The sequence below is a fragment of the Plectropomus leopardus genome, chromosome 8 (genome assembly GCF_026936395.1).
Source record: "Plectropomus leopardus strain MGB_pleo_1.0 chromosome 8, ASM2693639v1, whole genome shotgun sequence".
In the NCBI taxonomy this organism is placed as follows: Eukaryota; Metazoa; Chordata; class Actinopteri; order Perciformes; family Serranidae; genus Plectropomus; species Plectropomus leopardus.
In genome coordinates, this window is record NC_142183.1 from 32,240,671 (window position 1) to 32,261,274 (window position 20,604).

Genomic DNA, 20,604 nt, shown 5'->3' on the forward strand with positions numbered 1-20,604 from the left:
TTATGTACTGTACATGGTAAAGGCACTAACCCTGTCCAGCTTTAATTAGACCTTACAGCTGAGCATAACGTGCAAGGCACTCCTTTTTCCCAAGCTAAAAATAATAAATAATCTTTACAAAAAAAACAACATTCATTTATATTTTGGTTTCAGTTGCAGGATGAGTGATTAATCTGTCAATAAAATCTTAAAATTTCACAAGAGTTCACAGTGACAAAGACAAAGTATGACAAAGACAGTAACAAATACAGAGAAGTGACAAAAAATAGACCTGCATACCTTTTTAATGTTCCTTAACCCTAATGTGACCCCTCCCCCATGGGTCTGTCTCTAACTTCTATTATACATGTCAAAAGTTTCTTGCATGTGCATTATAGAATTAAACTCTATTTTTATTATTATTTATTATTATTTTGTGATAAACTTCCAAACTGACTCATCTTATCCTCTCTTCCTGAAATGTATTTTCCTCCTCTGAAAAACACGAGACTGAATTTCAGAGATGATTTTGGTTTGCAGGGGGAAAGTTCACACCTGGATCTTTCATCTTCTCGCTCTCTCTTGCATGAGAACCAATACATTTCAAAGAATGTCCTGTATGTGAACTGATAGCATGTTTAATTACATTCAAATTGTTGTTACATTAGATTCACAAGGAGATTTTTTTTTTTGCATCCTTACAGTCTTTCTGCGGTGAAAGTCTCCTCTTTTTTCTTCCGGTCCGCTTTATCAGCCGTTATCTATAGTAAGTGAGGCAGCAGCGCTGTGGCTGACTGATACAACTGTGGGCAGTTTGTACTACAGATTTAAAACTTGTTGTGACAAAAATCTGCTCTTCTTGAGAACAGCTCAGCAGGCAGAAATAACATTAGAATTCACTGTTTCCTTATCAGAATACAACAGACAATCAGATATGGTGTTTGGTGTGTGAAATTTCATGTTTTTGTGCAAATCCCCTCAAGCTCAACCTGATTATATAAACTGTAGCTCGTAGAACGGAAGGTCAGACTAATGCATGTACAGAGAGAAAGAACAAACAGAGTCGCCTCCTAAACATACACTTCTATAGAAACCACTTCCTGATATGACTGACTTCACAGAGATTTGAAATCAGCCCTGTCTTACACCTCTGTGGTTTCTGCTCTCATATCAAAGTCATGTCAGACAGCGTTTAAGTGACACGCAAACACGAGCAACAGCGCTCTCTTGTGGTCAGCTGGTGAAAAAATAAAAAAGTGTTGTATTAAATGAGATTATGAGTGACAGATTTTGAACTCTGTCAAGCAGTAATTAAGTTTTATTCACTTTTAATAAGGAAATGCCAAAATACATGTGGCAGCAGTAGTGTGTAGTGTTTAACCCTTTGAAACTGGGATGGACAACAGGTTTTTTTTGTGCTGCTTTTAGACACCTTTTACACGTTTTTAAACCTTTGAAACCAGAGCAAAAAGATTAAATTCTCTTAAAAACATGGGAAAAGGTAATGAGCATGAAACTTGTAAAAAGTGATGATAACAACCTGAAAATTAAATGTTTAAAAATTGAAGAGAGAGAGGAATATTACAAGATTTTTTAAAGGGGGAAATGACCAGAAACTATATTTATTATTACTAGAATTATATATTTAAAATATTTTACAGAATTTATTAATTTTTTTAAATTATTTGCATTTTAATTTCAGGTAATTTCCTTGTTTTTGTTTGTTTATCTTTTGCTTTCCTTTTCTTGTGCCAATTTTCTTGTAATGTTTTACTGATTTGTTGGTACTTTTCGGTTCATTTCTTGTGACTTTGCTCATTACCTTCCCGCCATGTTTTTGAAAGAAGTCAATTTGCTCAGGTTTCAAAGGGTTAACACACTTAAGTTTTGATCTTTCAGTTGTGGGAAAAATCCTGCATGTTTATGGACTGTTACCATGACTACCAAATACTGAATGTATATCTTAGATAACTAGGTATAAGATCCTGTTTCACGTTCCTTGACAGTGACGCTAAATATTACCTAATGGTGCCTTAAAAAATGACCAGATGATAAAATCACCAGCGTCTGTGTTCAGGTTCATGTCATGACCATTTTGACCTTGTGAATAACTCTATACTGCATACTGAAAAAGAATCCTGTCACATGGTGTGTGTTTTTCCAATGGAAATGCATTTATGTGCCTATAAGAGTTTAAACCTCCAGTCTGGGGCTCCTTCATGAGAAAAAGGGAGATAAAGAGACAGAGACAGAGACAGAGACAGAGACAGATAAAGAGATGTGCTCAGCCGGGCCGTCAGAATCACTTCAGCATGCCTCTGCAGGATCTGCATGATGTGTTGTTAACTTGGTGTGTGTGCTTCTGGTTGTGTGTTTTGAATTTTTATACTTAGAGAGAACAAATATTCTCAAATGGATTTAAAAAAAAACAACTTGAGAATTACAATCTAATGTGAGGACGTGTAGCTTTAGAGGCTAAATACATTGACAGGCCCGATGCTAAATTGTTCTGCTTCTTGGGCGACCTCAGCTAACCCAGTCTGTTCCTTCACACACTTGCAATGGCTGCAACAAGCTTGTTTTGGTCTTCTCCACAACCTCTTCTAAAGTTCTACCTCTAGCCAGTCTCTGACCACTGATGGTCTCAGGCAGGGGAGGGGGTCTTGGATGACCTTATGGCAGAGTCCTGCATGGGTCTTACCCTCAAGATGCTGTTCATATAATTTTGTAAGTTAACACTTTCAAAACGATCCTTTTGGACATTTCATACATGTGAAATGTAGATATTACAATTGACAACAAAGTTAATTCAGAAAATACAATTTGAATGTATATTCTTTTGCTTTGTTTCATAATATTGAACAGCACATCACAACAGTAAATGTGCCCAATTCCTTTCTTATCCACAGATTTGTGAGGTGTTTTGTTTGTTTTTTGTTTTTTTTACCTTGACATGTTGTGACTGCTGTCTTCCTACAGTCTTCTTCAGATAAGTCACGAGATGTCTGATTTTAAAATCAGCCATATCAGACTACCGCAAAAAAGAAGACCACATCATGGACTGGGAAAAAGCCAAAGACATTCAGTCAGAGAGCAACAAACACCGCCGCTGGATCAGAGAGGCCATTGAGATCCAGAAATGGGCCCCAAGGACAGTAAACCAGGTAAAGGGAGCAAACATGTTGTCCCACACCTGTGAAGCCATTCTCAAAAAATTGTCGGAAAACAGGAGGCATCACAACACCATGTGACTCTTCTGAGAAAGAGTGCAGGAAGACAGCAATCAAAACATGTCAAGGTAAAATAACCACATTACTACAGTGTGGATAAGAAAAGAATTGTCTTGATAAGATTCAGAGGAGACTAAATGAACCTTTTTGGACCAGTAAATGTGCCTGTTAGTAACTCAGCTGACTGAAGCGGCTCTTATTTTCTGCAAATCACCTTTTTCGTGGGTCAGCTGCCAGATACCCAACTCAATGCAGGACTCTGTCCTATGGTACTAGAAAAAACATGATAAATCGTCCTCTAGAGTGGCCTTAAAGCTGCAGCTGGTGCCCCTTTTTATTTATTTATTTTTTGCCTCTGACCTTCAGACAGTCTGAGTCCACCACTGTCTCTGACCATTTGTGTCTTTTACAACCACTCTTCACAGATCTCTTCAAGGAGAGATGGATCTAAAGTCTGAGTGTCTGGTTGAGGAGGACAAACAACTGGACATGACAAGGTTTTTATGGGATGGGCCTTTTTGGTCTGAGAGTCATCTCCAGTTAGCTAAGTCTTAACTTAAGCTCAGTGTTAGCATCCACTATTGAACTGATGATCTAGTCATTCATTGCAAGTCTTGTAAGAGTCAAGTAACTCAGCATGCTGGAACAATTTAGCTACCTGGTGTTAGAACGCGGGGTAGCATAAGCCAAGGAAACCCATTAACCCCTTAAATTTTTAAAGGTGAAATTCAGGGGGAGGATACACAAATTATTTTTTCCCATACGTTAACATTGGGAGATAAAATCAGTAGGCCTCTGTGTAATAAGTGCCATATATCCAGTAAATGTAATAATAATAATAATAATAATAATAATAATAATAATAATAACAACAACAACAACAACAACAACAACAACAACAACAACAACAACAACAACAACAACAACAACAACAACAACAACAACAACAACCAATTTTACAAAGTGCTTTACACATAAAATCACAATAAAACACAGAAAAAAAATAACAAGCAAAAATACAACACAAAAGACAAATATAAAAGCTATAGTTGAGTTTAAAATCAAACAGAGCAGTGCAAGACTTGAGTGCAATATAAGGAGTAAGGTACAGTATAATAATAATAGGTACAGTATAATAATAATAATAATCCTATATATATTATAGGAATGCCTTTCAATAACAATAATGCTTCAAAAGCAGCATTCAGTCTGCAACAGTCTGCCATATTCATATTGTTATTTCACTTTAATTTTTTAATTTGATATTTGTACATATGTACACGATAAGAAAGTGTTGTCTGGTTTTGACAAATGTATGTCATGTATAATATTTTCAGATTTAGGAGTCCATAATAAATGCAAAGCTGAGATGATGAGGCTTCAGCTCAGCAAATCCATATTTTGAAATCATTCTAGGACTTCAGAAAATATATCCACTCATTTATAGTTATAGTGTTTACAGATTTGGAAATAGATGACTGCACTATTTGGCCTTGCCAGCGGTCTGTGCACCGAGTGCCCTTGCAGTTTGTATTTTCTTTTTTGTCTATGAACTAGATTCTATAAGTTAGAGTAAAGTAAAGTTTCCCTTGGCTTGCAAAATAAGAAATCCCCCTCTCTTTGATTCTGAAGAACTGAAACTTATATTTGACTCTTATCACCGCTGTATACACTGCTGTTTATTCCTGAATGTATGTGTGTGTGCATGAATGCAAGTGCTCTCAGGAAATGGTTCAGATAAGTGGAATGTCACCTTCTTCAGAATACTTTAAATCTCTGCAAATACACAGAAACACACATACTCTCTCATACACACACAGAAAGAAAGGAGTGATGGAGACAGACAGACAAACGGCCTCTGTCACTCTGGAATTTTTTTATTCAATTGTTTCTCAATGTTGTCTTGTTTAGGTTGGATACAAATCCAGAAATGTCTGTTTTAGTGTGTGTGAGTGTGTGTGTGTGTGTGTGTGTGTGTGTGTGTGTGTGTGTGCGCGTGTGTATGTGTGTGTGTGTGTGTGTGTGTGTGTGTGTGTGTGTAGGCAGCTGACCCTGGTGTGAACAGAGCCACTGTGTGAGACCACAGAGAGACCATTCTTCACTGTGACACAAACACACACTCTCTCTCTCTCTCATACACACACACACACACACACACGCATACACACTACACACTTGCAGCCATCCTCTCACCCCCCTCTCTCACTCTTAATTCGTCACATTCACTTATGCACACAAACACACATACAGAGGGAGCAAGAGAGTCATTTGCCATCGCTTCTCATTGTCCTACACTCACACTAATGCACACACACACACACACACACACACACACACACACACACACACACACACACACACACACACACACACACACACAGTGACTTCGTCCCACCACATAATGACCCTTATTTCACCATGCTGACTGTGACTCACTGGTTCGGTCAGGAGACTGGAATGTCAAGCTCGATCACTTCAATGTATTTCACATTTAGAAAATTAAGTACACAGGTAAACTAAAAATAGACTGTAAAGTAATTGAGCTGGATGGGCTACATCACCTCAATTAGATTTTTTCAAGTGTTATGCTGACAATGACCATTGTTTTCTCACATTAAATATCATTTCTGGTTCATTGCAATTTGTGACAGCAACAAACGTACATGAGTCAACCCTGTTACAACATATTCCTTTGACTGACATATGTTAAGGTTTACGTGGTACTATCATCACTGGGTGTGCTTATAGTCTTAAAGTAGCAGTGTGTAGGATTTAGGTGGATCTATTGGCAGATAAGAGATATAAAATTAGGATTTCATTAGTGTATAATTATCTGAAACCGAGGATTGTTGTGTTTTCTTTACCCTTGAATGAGCTCTTTATATCCAGATTTTACAAAAATAAACCCTCCATTGATCAAAAATGAATTTTAAAGAAACACAACTGAACTTGTTTGCGGGTCAAGGTGTCCTGTAAACAGTTTATAATGGTGGTTTGTGGTAGAATAGCTTCTTGGGCCGCAGTGGATTATTTCGCTACAGTACCACTAGTGCCCACTGTAAAAAATTGGAAGCAAGGCTGGGCCTGATCTAAGCCCCAAGGGAGTGCATGGGACTTTAAAGCTAATTTTGGTGGTGACCAAACAGTGGAATTCAACTCCAGAGTCCATTGTGTGATGCCACTGAGCCCGACAAACTCTATCCCATTGACTTAAATGTCATAAAAGATGTCTATAAATCAGTGGATACATTCTTTTGAGTGTCATAACCCCCACGACATGACATTGCAAATGAATTGCAATCTGTGACCTCATCTCTAGATGACAATAAATTCTACACACTGGCCCTTTAAATTACACAATCCAGTTAACAATGACATTAACTAGCTCAAATTGGCTAAATCTCAGGACCAAAATGCAGCAGAACCTGTGTTTTTATCAACTAGTGCAGTAAAGTTAATTATTTATGGGTAAAATAATGAGTAAGTCATGAAGCAATGTGGTAATTTTACTTGAATTTGCAGGGTAATTTGGATCACAGTGGTAATGAGTATTGTGTGATGAGCAGTTATTCCAACAAAATGGTCCCACAAAAACATAGCCTAGCTGTAAGTGAAGTAGTCAGCACATGAAGATGGTCAAATGTAACACATATGGTGGGGGCTACTTACTGGAGTAAGCTAATGAAGTAAAATGAATGACTTACAACATGAAGGCATTGGCAGATTACTAGACTAATGGGCCCCTGTACACAAAAGGCCCCACCACCTCTACTACACAGGAGCAACACCTTGTGGTGTTTTTGCCTCTTATTTGTGTGGGGTTTGTGTCCCTCTCTAGTTGTCATGCATGTATTGGTTTTGTCTCTGTTTTGTTTTCATTTTGTGTCCCCTACTGGTTGTTTTGAGTCTCTTTGGGGTCAATGTGTGTCTCTGAGGTAATTGTGTGTCTTTTTTTTTTTGGTCAGTATCACTTTGTGGTCATTTTGCCTGTTTTTGAGGTTATTTTGTGATTTTTGTGACTTTTTAGTTCCTTTGCATCCCTTTGTGGTAATTTTCAGCTTTTCCCTGGTCAGCGCATATTAATTTGAGTGACAATTTGCAGGTGCAGAGGTGAAGCCTCTGGGGAACCCAGGCACTTTGTGCCCCTGGGCCTGTGTCTGGTAGGCCCATTCAGTAATCCATCCTTTCATAATGGGGATACTGGAATAGCTATGAGACAATCACCTGCAAAATGTCCACTAAGGGCTCTGGGTAAGCTATTAAGTGATAATGGATGTCAGGGCAGTGTGTTTAGTGTAGTTAGTTACTGTAAGAGAAATGTGTACTAATGTGTGTGCAGTTTTCTGTCAGTTAATTTCAGTCTTAAATAATCATTGGCTGGCCTGGGAACACCTCGGGATCCCCCCGGGAAGAGCTGGACGAAGTGGCTGGGGAGAGGGAAGTCTGGGCTTTCCTGCTTAGGCAGCTGTCCCGCGACCAGACCTCGGCTAAGTGGAGAAGAAGGTGAAGGTGAATCATCATTTTTTAATTATATTAATATTCTTTAATATTATTTACTTACCACTGACTTTCATGGCATGGCTTCCTTCAGTGATATTTAGGGTAGAGTGATGACTGTGTTCTGAGTGAGAACTGAACTTTCCCCCCGCAACAGAGTGAGACATCCACCCTGTAAGAAGGAGCGCTACCGCAGGTCATTCATCCCATCTGCAATAAGACTCTATAACATCAGCATCACTGGCTGATGGGAACAAAACTGGCTTCATCCAAAATTCATCCCAGAGTAATTTGCACAACAAATTTTTTGTACTATTTTCTAATCCATCTTTTGTGTACATACTATTCTATTACTTACTTATTATTATGTGTACATACCTTATTTTCCTCTATATACATACTTATTTTATTACTTATTTATTGTTATTTGTTATTGTTATTTTCTTTGTTACATTTCACTTTTCTTTTTTCATGCTGCTGTAACATTTGGAATTTCCCCCAATGGGGGATCAATAAAGGAATATTCTATTCTATTCTAAAAGCACACATTTGTGGAGTTACATGTAGAGAGATTGCATAAATTCTAAATTTGTTCAATTTTTTTCAGTTAGCTGCTTATGGAGGGTATCTCTAGGGGGTAAGTGAAGCAAGAGTTCTTCCTTATCGTTTTTCTGGAGTCTTTGGATGTCAAGTTATCTGAGTGGCTTTAGGGGGAAAAAAATCAATTCTCATGAGCAAAACTCAAAAGTGTCAAGTAAAATGAAGTTAGGGTAAAAAGAGACATGCAAATTTCACAGTTAAGCATATATGTTTAATTGTAATTTTTAAGCATGAGGCAAAACAAAAACTAAGAAACAAATGAATAATGTGCGTTACAAAAACCCTCATTCAACGGAAACGGAAGCGAAACTTTCACAAGTCTAACCAACTTCCAAACCATGGATGTACTATAGTGAAGTTCCGAACATGCATTTAAAAGCATATATTTATAGACAAATAACATTCAAAACCAGGCGTTATAGATGATAATGCATTACTATGTTTTGAAAAAAAAAAAAAAAAGAAAAAAAAGTTGTCTCATCTCGTCTCTTCGATAAAATAGAAATACAACCGCAAATCTTCAATATTGCACTGACCCGGTAGTAGAGGCCATTATTTTGAAAGGTGTTTCCGGAAGTGGTGTGTTTGAAGCTAACTCGCTTCACGCTGCTAGCCAAACTTCAGAATGAACCCGACAACAGACAAACCCGCTAGTTTGTAGAGGAGAAACTGTAACCGTCCATGTCTCGTCAACAAATATCAACACGCTGACAAACTAATTGACAGCAATGTCGAGAGAAAACACCACTCGAAGTTTGGACAGTATAGACCTCGCTGCTTTAAGAGTAAGTTGAAAAATGTTGTCTTGGCGTTTTAATGAATTGTTTGAGTAAACATTGGAGGATGTGGTGGGTGTTGCTTCAAACTTAACGGTTACGTTAAGTTTCAAGCAGCAACTTAACGTAACTTGAGCGGTTTTGTTTTCTGTTGTCTGACGGTCGGCTCTCGCTTTATGTACTTTAAAAGAAACATATATCGTCTCCTAACTCTGCGTGTAATGTGTAGAGAGCCTTATACCCTGTAACGTAATGCTTTCTGTCTGCTCTGTGTCCTGTTTGGTGTAACTTTACAAGCTACAGTGTTTACACACAGGCTTTTGCTTTGGCTGCCCTGCTGAAAAGTTGACATGCAACAAGTGAAAGTCCAACAAAAGGAACTTTGTATTGACAGAAAACTTAGAAAATGCATTGTAGTTAGTGGCACTTTATTGTTTTAACCCAGTTTCCACAATTCTCACACTTAATAGCTAGTGTACTGTGATTTCATGCTAGTTTATGGAAAATGTCTTTGTCTACTTTTGTTGGTTATTAACACTACATTTATCATACATTCTTATAATATTACTAATCCTGTAGGAAATTACAATATGCCTGGCTGACTTAAGTATGTTTGTTGTCATGTTAAGTGATTTTAGATGACATAGTCTTTGGGTTATAATATTTCTATATTCAGTGAAGCAAAGACCAATTAAATGACATTTTCAGTGATTTTCAAGCTGTAATTTTATTCCTTGTAGCTCACAATGTTATCCACATTTGCAGTCCCACTTCCTCAGTCTCCATCCCAGCATAACATTGCATTGTTCTTCTCTATTTGCACACAGTCCTGAGTATATACACAGTTTTGCTTGGCATGAACCCGTTGCATTATAACTTTGTTGAAATTGACCATTTTCTATACCCTGCGTCCTCTACTGGTGGTCCATGACCCCTAGGGAGTCCTCAGAGTTACTTCAACATATCAGAAGAATAGACAAATCAGTCTATTCATTAAAAAATAAAAACATGTTATTTACTGATTGATCTAAGGCTAACTGTTGCTGTGAATTCTTGTGCAGTCATGTTAACCAGTTAATACTAAATCACCGTGCAGCACTTGTTAGGTAACAGTTACGTACTATTGACACATATTGGCCAATTACTGTATTATTATACTACAGACACTCCTGTGAGCCACAATGGATTTCATAACTTTTTGTGCAAGACTGTGAAATACTTTCCACATCAGAAATGAACATGATATATAGATATATGAATCTGGCAATAACTTTTACTTTAATAGCTTAGTATTGTATGCATCATAAATAATTACATTTTGATATGGCATTTTGGGACACCCTACACAACGTGGTAGGCACAGTTAATTATGTAACCCAGTAACACATGTAGTAGCACTGTCTATCTTTCAGTGAATCAGTCCTTGGCCTGACAAATGTTGAAGACGTGTGTTCTGTACTGTCAGTTGTACACTGTTATTTTTGCCTGTAGTTCTGTCTGCTCAACTTTGTTCTCTGTTTTTGACTCAGCTCTTCTACCATTACGCATAGCATCACTACTCCTCAGTCCTGTTTTCTTTGTCTTAACCAAGTTATCTTTTTTGTCTAGGATCCAGCAGGTATCTTTGAGTTGGTGGAGGTGGTTGGCAATGGAACGTACGGTCAGGTGTACAAGGTGAGTACTCCCATCGTGATGCTTTTCTGTCCATTTTTACCATTTTACTTGGTGTTAGTTGCATGCATGGAAGAACATTAACACTGCTGCAAACTGTGACAATCATACAAACATTTGCACCTTGTTATGTTTCAATTTAAACATTGTTTACATGATAGTCAGTCAAAAATGTATCAAAGGCTGCACACGGAAATCCTCCAGCAGTCTTGACATCTGCAGACACAGTTTATTACACTAACACGTCACTTCTGGTAAATCATTCTTTAGCTACTTTACTTCTAGTTAGTTAAAAGGAAAAAGAAGAGATTCTCAGCTGACTGAAATATCCTGTAGGTGTTACAAACCAAACACACACTCTCTCTCACACACACACACACACACTCACACACACACACACACACACACACACACACACACACACACACATGCACACATGCACACACATACACCAGCATCTGCAGCAACTTTTAAAGGCCCTGGGTGGGGCTCATTTCCTTATCGCAATATCTGTTTGTGTATGAGTGGTTTGTGGTTGCAGGAGGCGTTTAGTCTTATTTAGGTCCGTGCAGATGGTTGTGCCCTCGGTGCAAATGATGCTAAAGTGCTTCTGCAACACCACAAACCTTGTATTTTTATCCCTGTATGGAACACTTTCAGTTTTGAGCACTGAAAAAGAGATCTACATAAGGCCAATACTTCAGGGTCAATTTTAGCTGTGTGTTCCAGTTTCCATCAGGTCAGAAGACTACAGTTGTTTGTAGTATCATCAGCGGTTTCAAATGTAAGTGCCATTGGACTGCCATAGTAAGATATTCCTCCTACCTGCCACATGGCAAAGAAAAGACAAATACATGTTTATACGGAAGATGATGTCATTTTGCTTTAATCCACAATATGTTATGGAAGAGGAATAAGTTGTGTAAGTATCTTTGTTATTATACCAGAAGCACAAGACATGTAGGTGCAAATTCAGGTCAGGCCCAGTGCACATTTAAACACGCACTGCTTTGTGGCTAATCAGTGTGACACACATGCAGTTTATTACTACTAACAATGACTGCTACAGTAAAAAAGCTATAAAAATTTTTTAGAAAATATTACTTTGGCATGGTTTCCCCAAAAATGTGTAATTACAAATTAAGGCAGAGGTTAAAAGTTTAGAGTTCAAGAATAAGTGAGGGCCATGGTTGGTTCTCACAAGTGTGTGTGTGTGTGTGTGTATGTGTGTGCGTGTGCATGTGCGTGTGTGTGTGTGTGTGTGTGTGTGTGAGAGAGAGACAGAAAGTGGGTGTGTGCCTCGATTGCCACTTGATTTCCTGAAAGAGGAAATGTTGCAAGAGATGCACAGGACAGTAAGGCCTGTGTTGGGCCTTTACTTACACACAGGATGCTTTTAGACAGGGGAAGAAAATCACAAATTTCATCCAATGACTCACACTGATGGATGTTTTAACAAGGGGAAACCTCCTAATATGGATGAAGGGTGAACAGTCTTGTTGTGGGAGGCTTTTTCTGATGTTTTTCATATCAAGATCCCATGAACAAAGCTATATACAGGGTCCCCATGATTGTGGAAAACCGGTTAAAGTCATAGAATGTCATAATCAGATTTTCCAGGGCTGGAAAAGTTCTGGAGTCAGTAAAAATCTTCTAAAGTTTTGGAAAAGTCATGGAATTGTGTAGGGTGTAAATAGATACAGGCATCTTTCATGTAAAACCTTGCACGTAATGTAATATAATGTTAATGTATTTTCGGTAGCTGTCCATGTGTGCTGTTGATATTTTAAATTTTACTGTCACATAGATTTCTTCTTCTCCTTTCCTCTTTCCTGTCATGTTTGCCAGCCAGCTGAAATTATATGGGAAGAGAGTTTGAATCTAATATGTTTGAAAAGTACCAGGCAAGTTGGGCAAGAGAAAAAAAAGTATTATAGTATAGTAGTTATTTGTCAAGGAAACTTTGTTGGAACCCTGGATATAGACCACAGACCACTTGAAAAGGTGTAAAATTAGAGAGAATTTTTATTTTTTATCAACAAATAAATGAAGTGGCAGACATAAAAATGGGAATTTCTACAGGAATAGGCAAAGTATATGACATCATGTAATGCTAACAGGTAATTTAATGGACCTTAATGTGGACAAAGTGGATCTGTTTCATGCCCACATACAGAGGCTTTCTAATGCTGGGTTGCCCAGTTGATTAGGTTCGATGGTCCTCTCCAAACAATTGTCAGCAAAGCCTCCATTATGAATGGCTCTAAAGATCTTCTTCCTGTAATGTGAGGTATGTAAAGACTGTCAAACATCCCCCAATCCGCTCCCAAGTCCATCCTGGCCACACAGATTTCAAACATTCAACCTGTAGAATAGTAACAATCTGATATCCTGTTGTGAGGAGGGAATCTTCTTCCTTTGTGACTTTTCTGTAAAAAGAAGTGCAAAAACTAACAGCTAGTGCTAACTGCCTGTTGTCCGCCATGTTTGTTTACTCTAAAAGTCATGTTTGACTGCAAGAGATCTGTGCGATTTCTGGTTTTGAGAGTCTTAACTCTGGTTGTTTATAAATGGGATCTGTTTGTAAGTGTTGTACTGCTTTGGCCAAACTGATGCTCTCCTCACTTGTTAGGGAACGAAACTGAAATTTATCATTATGAGTCGTTATGTTTGGGACCAACATCTCTGTTAAGACCTGAAGAATCATTTAGTGTGGGCCAGCCTTAGAAAGTACCGTGTGTGTGTGCGTGTGTGTGTGTGTGTGTGTGTGTGTGTGTGTGTGTGTGTGTGTGTGCGCGTGTGTGCGTGTGTGTGTGTGTGTTGCGTGTTGCATGTGCTGTGTGGCTGTGTTTTCAGCCAGTGAGTCCCATCATGGGAAACCAGGACAAGAATAGGGCCTTTAGAACAATGACTTGCTGCACACACACACACACACACACACACTCACACACAAGGCCCCTTAAGAAAACACTTTGTTGTGGATTGACGTGAATGCAGGAGATGCTGACAAAGCATAGGTCTTTTCCTTTGTTTATTTAAATGCGTGTTGCATTTTCATTCATTGTAGTCTTAGAATTTAGTCATTTTTCCATATTTATCACACTGATTCTATCTCACACTGATTGACTGTTATGTATCATGCTGTTTTATGACATGTATAGCTCTTCGGCCCTTTTTTTGTTTCTTTTTTGTTTACCTGCCCAGGGACAATTCTTCGCATTAGTAGTTATCACTAACTCACGCCGTTACTTTTAATTGTGCGCTGTCTCTGCAAAAATGAACAATAAAGTAAATAAATGTAACAAGAACACAACATTCAGCAACTCATACTCTGATCTTACTCTGATCACTTTTTTTGTACATTAAGTACCCCAAATAGTATTAATTTCCCCTTCATTAATCCTCCCCTTTGTTGTTGTTGTTTAGCATTTGTACACAATGTGATGGTTGTTCTTTATGGGATTTATCCCGCCCCTCCTCCAGTGTGACTGGGTGGCTGGTTAAAAAGTGACAGTGATGACTGCAGCTCTTTGGCCCAAGTTGTTGTTTCAATTCCTAGTGACCAAAAAAAACCCATTAAGTTTACCAAAGGATAACTAGCAGATTTTTTTCCCCATTGACCAATTGATTGTTTGAAGAATAGGTAGAATTTCAGTTTCTTTGGTAGACAAAAGCCCCGTTTATCTCTATAAACAGATATCTGCATCTGGGTCCAGATATATTTTTAAACAAGCCAATAAAAAGCTAAAACATCATCAGATAAGAGCTGATGGGTTCGCCTAATGCGCTCAGCCTCTTTCTCACTACATGTACTGTTAACCTGGACACTCAAATGTGATTGGTCAATACAAGGCAGACCGTAGGCAGATGCAGGGCTGATCAAATATAAACACAAATTCTGTGACGCATTTGCAATTTCCTACATCAAATGTTTTAAGAAACATGTTTTAGTTTACCACCATTGTTTCGCACGTGCCATTTCACATTATGTTGCCAGCCAGCAGGACCATTTATTAGTCTGATAAGGCACAAAGCATTCTCTTTCTCTGTTTTCTCTGGCCATTTAACACCAATTACAAAAGTATTAGTGTCTGTCTGCTGCATAGATGGCCTAGTTTTATGTGAGGGCCTTCTTTACATCAGCGAGATACATCTTTAACTCTCTGGCAAATGTGAAGTGGAAAAAGCTGTCCTCTATGTATTCCATGTTATGCAATTGCAAACAGGCAGGTGATCCCTAGAAGAGCAAAGCTAAGAAACGAAGGCCAGTGGGCAGAGGAAATATGACAGAATGTGGAAAATGAAAAAAAAAAGAAAAAAGACTGGAACTTGGAGAAAGAAAGAGTTAAGGATGGAGAGGCGGAGGAGGGAGATGGAGCAAGATGTTTATATGTGCACAGTAATGTGCAGTTTGTTGTAGTGTCTGCTGTAAACCACACTGATCTACTGCCTGTTGTTTGGTGAAAGAGTTTGTAGTTCAGCTTAGGTTCTGTTGCCAGTTAGCTCCGCTCTAATTTGAAGCCTTACAACTGACCTGCGTCTAGCATCCCGAGTTGATTGTAGTGATTGCTACATTTTACCATGACTCATGTTTTGATCCACTAATTGCCAGTTAGTAGTCAGATATCATGTCAACCAAAAGCCAGTGTCAGTGGGAACTGACACTGGAAGAAAGTGAGCCCCATTAGCCTCATTTTCATTTTAATTCAGCGGAACGGCCTCCTGGTCAGCAGACAGGGTTTTCTGACATGCTGAGACAGGCACAATTAGAAGTAATAGAGAGTCAGATGGAGAGTAGAGAAGGAGCTGGAGAAAACAATCAGGCCTTTTCAGCCAAATTGCCCCAGGAACTGAAAAGTCGGGAACTCAAAGAAACTTAAGTGCACACTTGTTTATTGCTTTTCCACCGCATCTTAAAAATTCAGATGACGAAATAAATTAGATCAATAACAGATTAAAAAGCCACCATGAAGGTGCATGAAAAACAAGACTTCACAATGTCATCATTGTTGTATGTGAGCGATGTTTAAATAGAATTTGGAAAAGAGAAGTGCCGATGTGGAGGGAGGTTAGAAAGCGAAAGGCAAGACCTTAAGTGGATAGGATATAATCAGAGTTCTGTTCCGGTTATTTGTGTGCTTTAGTATGTATTGGTAATGAAACCTGTGTTTGACCTGTCTGTGACATTTAATGCTGCAAACTCCACCCGTATAGTTTTTGGCAGTGCCATGGTAGCAGGGAGATTTTGAGGACAAAACTAGATCTAGGTTCCTACAGTATAAAAGCAGGTGAAGTTCATAGACCCTTGAAAAGTTCCTGGAAAAGTTCCTGCGGTCAAAAGGGGAAGTGGTCTAGCTTCCAAAACACAGACCCATATCATTCTTTTCTCCTCTAATTTCTCTTTTCATTATTCTCAACCAAATTCCTCGCCTCTCTTTTCCTGATTGTTAGAGCTGCCACTTGAAAGTCGGAGACTGGAATCACCACCCTCAGTCTTGCTTCAGATGGAGCAGTCGTTTTTGTTGTTTTTTGCTAGTCAGCGTGCTGTGCCGTGTAGTTCTGGGGATATGTTGGTCCCCAGATTTTGCTGCAGACTAAGCAGCAAAATCTTGACTTTCACTTGACTTACTTGACTTTCATGCTACTCTTTGCCCCAGAGAGATGAGGACATGCAGGCAGCCGCAGTTAGGAGGAGAGAGGAGACACCTCACAGCCACTTAATATGATATAATCTCTGGCTTTTTTTTTCTTCTTTTTTTTTTGATATCTAGTATCAGCAAAAAATAGTAACACATCTGCACCCTGTTGTAAGCGCTGCAAGCTTTTTTTACAATGTTAAGTGAATGCCACTGTCACACTGAACATCCTGCTGAAACCGTTCAAACTTTAAAATGCTCTATGGAAAACAAAAGGAATCACTGACTTTGAAGAGCAAGGTCTGACTCGACTTTTCTGAATCAGGACAGGGTACTGGTTGTTTTATGCTTTTCCTTTAAACCCTTTTATCATGCACAGATTCCACTTACTGTTAACTTCTTTGTTTTTTTGATGTTCTAAGCACATGCACACAAGAGCAGAATCATTTGTATCAAACAGATGCAGAACACTCACATGCACATTAGTATTAAAGGATATATTATGTGCAGTAGTAGTCACATGGTGGTAGTATGCCTGCAGTAGTTTTGTGGCCCCTGGACTAAGATATCAGTGACAATCTAAGAGTCTGAGAGTCTTGCCTCTTTAGAAAAGTGAGTACACGACTTAACAGAAAAGTTTTTTTTTTAATTATTAAATTTAATTATTGCCAGGCCCTAATTTAAAGTAGCCTCATTTGTTTCTTTAAAGCTAAATGGCAAAGAGTGGCATGTGGTTTCTAAACATTGACACACAGTAGTAACTTCAGCTGTTAAATTTTGAAAACAAACATGAATTTAAAGGCAATAAAGTGGCTTTATTGGACATTCTTAGCTCTGCATCACTATGCACAAACTGTGCATGCTCCTTTCACTCACCATCGAGTCATCATTCACATACACACACACACACAGACACAGACACACACACACACACACACACACACACACACACACACGCACAGGGCGTTTCCCTGTTTGCAGAAGGAACTTCCCTTCATTGCAAGCCACGACTGTATAGTCATCTGTGTGTGTGTGTGTGTGTGTGTGTGTGTGTGTGTGTGCATGTGTTAAAATTCTGAAAATGTCAAACTTCACTAAAGCTAAGTGCTACGATGACTGCTGATGCAACACTGTGTTGCTCTTAGTAAAGCTGGAACTTGTGAATTGTTCCAGGACCAAATTGTTGCAAACGGTCACTTGGACTAAATTAAATTACACTAAATTACAATATTTTGTTTAGTCAGACCACAGACTGTGTATAACTAACTTGCATGGTAAAATCATGTTCATAATACATGTTTATAAAAACATCAAAACATAAATTTGACATGCATTTGTAAGGACTTAAAATAAAGTATTTAAGTCAAGCTTGTTTAAATAAAACAAATTTGCTCCAGGGCATTGTGGATGTATGTCAGTAAACCCCAGTGACATCGTGTTGAAACATCACAGATTGTGCACAGCCATAAAACAGCTGGCTGCAATACAACTCCCAGAGTGAGTCACTTACACTTCCTTAAATTTTTCTGGTTTCAATCGCGTCACTTCCCTTTCTTTGACCCACATATCATCAGTCCTATCTTACTCATGTGCACTGATCTGCTGACCAAAGTCTAACAAATGTCCAAATGTAGATTTAAAGCAACTTGCAGATGCAAACAAATTCAACCCGTCACTTAAGTGACTACAGCACAACAGCTGCAGCACAAGCCATTGGAAAAGTTGGATTTTGAAAATCACCAACCTTTCATAAATTACAGAGATTCTTTGTGTTAAGAATATTAAGTTTCTTTTTCATATTAAGTAATAGACAGCTCAGTTGCCGAAGTATTCCCCCATAACACTATTGCACAGTTTTACACTACTACACATTCTTTAAAATGTGGAACATTGAAATGAATAATATCTTGTTTTAAAATAAAAGTCTTTGTTCCAAATGTTGTGCGGGGGTTTGAGCTGAGGGATAAAAAGAAGAGACACAGAGAGACAGGAAACATCCTCCAACATACTGTAGAGTTGTCGAACTGTGTTTGTGCTTGTTAGAGGTAAAAGAAAAAGAGTGGGAGAGAGACAAGGGGGAAAAAGGAGAGGAAGGAAAGAGAGGAAAGTGAGAGAGCGAGAGAGGGCTAAAGGAAGGAAGGCAGAGGTGAAAGGCAGAGAGACAGAGGCGGGGAGGAAGGAAGAGGGAGAGAGACAGATGAAAATTAGAGAGAGAGAAGAGGAAAGTAGCCCCCCGTGAGGTTTGGAGCTATGCTTTGTGCTGATTACTCATGTGTGTATTTCTGTGTGACCCAGAGTTGTGGGAATATGGGGGAAGTCTACTAGTTAGAATATCCTCAGAAGTGACTTCTTACTGTACTTTCTAAATGCCAAAACTGTAATTAAAAGTACACCAGAGAGTCAGTACTGCACTTACATAAAGTTGGGGGAATGGAAAAAATCAGATGAAAAAAGAGAATGGTCAAATGTCAGTGCAGCAGAGGCTGAGATATACAGATCGTCAGTCCCCAGTATGGGTCAAGCTGGAAAACAGCTGAACCTTACAATTCCCAAAAAGTAACTAGATGCATGTAGTGTCTTCTATTAAGACCCTGGCTGTCTCATTAATGCCCCTTCCTCAAACTCCTCCCCCCGTTTTTGTAGTGCAAACTAGGTTTGAAAACAGTTAAACTTTGGTCGATTAATCAATTTTTAAGAATTTAATTGAACATGTCAAATTTAATCAATGAATCGATAAGCTATGCAGTGCTATTATAGTATATGCAATGTGTTGCTGTAAGCTTTGATTGTTGAAAAAAAGCTACACTTTTTCATGTTTTTAAAAAAATAACAATTATAACCTAATCAATCGTTAATTTTATCAGTGATTGACTAAGGAAATTGCTTACAATTTGCAACTTTTAAAGCCACATTCATTTAGAGCTGCTGTGATCAGTCATGTAGTTAAAGAAAAAAAAGCCAAAAATGGCTGGTTCCATGCTTCCTAAACATTTTTCTTTGTCTTACATAATGGACTAAATAGCTTGGAATTTCTAAACTGTTTGTCTGATAAAACATACCATTTCAAGACATCACTTTTGACTCTGGGGCATTACACAGGGTATTTTTTCATTATTTTCTGACATTTTATTGTTAAAATGATTAATCAAGAAAATAGATTAATCGATAATGAAAATCTTTAGTTTCATTTCTGTGGGTCAGTTTTGGTTAGTTTTGCTTTTGACAGCGTAACATTCATTATTTGTTCACTGTTTTTAAGAAAACCATCTGAAAATGAAGGTTGAATTTTATAGTCTATACAATCTCTATTAAATACAAGTTAAATCTGTTTTTTTTAAAATGTTGTAGTCCATATTTTGCTGTAAATCAGCCCACCTCAACTAGTCAGATAAAATTTCTTAGTGATAAAATATAATAGATATATTACGACAAACAAGATGGTTCCTCCCTGAGCCAAACTGGTAAATGCTTTTTGCCGGCTGACAGTTACACACATTCACACACACAAAAACACAGAGGGGACCCACTTCATTTTCCCAGTTCTTTTCATATGACAGTGGGACAGAATGGGCTTTTAGCAGCATTATACTCAATATAATGTCAAACCAGTCCAGTCTTTTTGAGCCTGTTGTGCCAGCCAGTGAAGGCTCCATGTGAGAGGAATGGGAAAAATGGGTTGTTTCTCTAGCAAAACGTGCACATTCAGACACAGCGTGCACGCACACATACGCATGCACCCACACATGCACACACTCATATAGCACCATCACTACATGCAGTCTGTAGAGGAGAGCTGATCAGTGATGCAGTCCATCCAAGCACGAAGTACACATATGTATGTGCAGTAACAGAGTGTTCTGTAGGGGACAGATAGAAAGATGCAGAAGAGGGAGACGAGCGAGAGACAGACGAGGAATATTACACAGATAGAAAGATTAGACAAAGTTGGAGTGGAGCAGAGGGATACAGTTAAAGCATTTCTCTCATTTGTCCCCTTGCTGTCCGCATTATAAATGTCTCTTGTTTCTAATTAGCATATTTATGGATATATTACAGTAACCTTTTCACTGACACAATATCTGTAGTGCTCACTTATTCTGCCAATGCATGTGTTTGTGTATAAGTGTGTGTCTGTCAGAGAACAAGTGACAGACTGATATGGAGAAGGCATTTGTATCAGGATTTATTTGTGCATGTGTTTGAGTCCCAGCACTG

The 20,604-nt window shown here is 38.4% G+C and overlaps 1 protein-coding gene across 2 annotated transcripts in view; it reads left to right on the plus strand.

Moving 5' to 3' along the window:
• Nucleotides 1–8,893: 8,893 nt before the first annotated feature.
• LOC121947856 (mitogen-activated protein kinase kinase kinase kinase 4) overlaps nucleotides 8,894–20,604 on the plus strand; it is an 87,071-nt gene continuing 75,360 nt past the window's right edge. The window contains exons 1-2 of one of the 2 annotated variants that reach the window (XM_042493011.2): nucleotides 8,894–9,091; nucleotides 10,691–10,756. In XM_042493011.2, the coding sequence (XP_042348945.2) occupies nucleotides 9,035–9,091; nucleotides 10,691–10,756 (123 nt within the window). In that variant the 5' untranslated portion in view covers nucleotides 8,894–9,034. The remainder of the gene's footprint in view (nucleotides 9,092–10,690; nucleotides 10,757–20,604) is intronic. The other variant, XM_042493012.2, reaches the window with a different exon arrangement.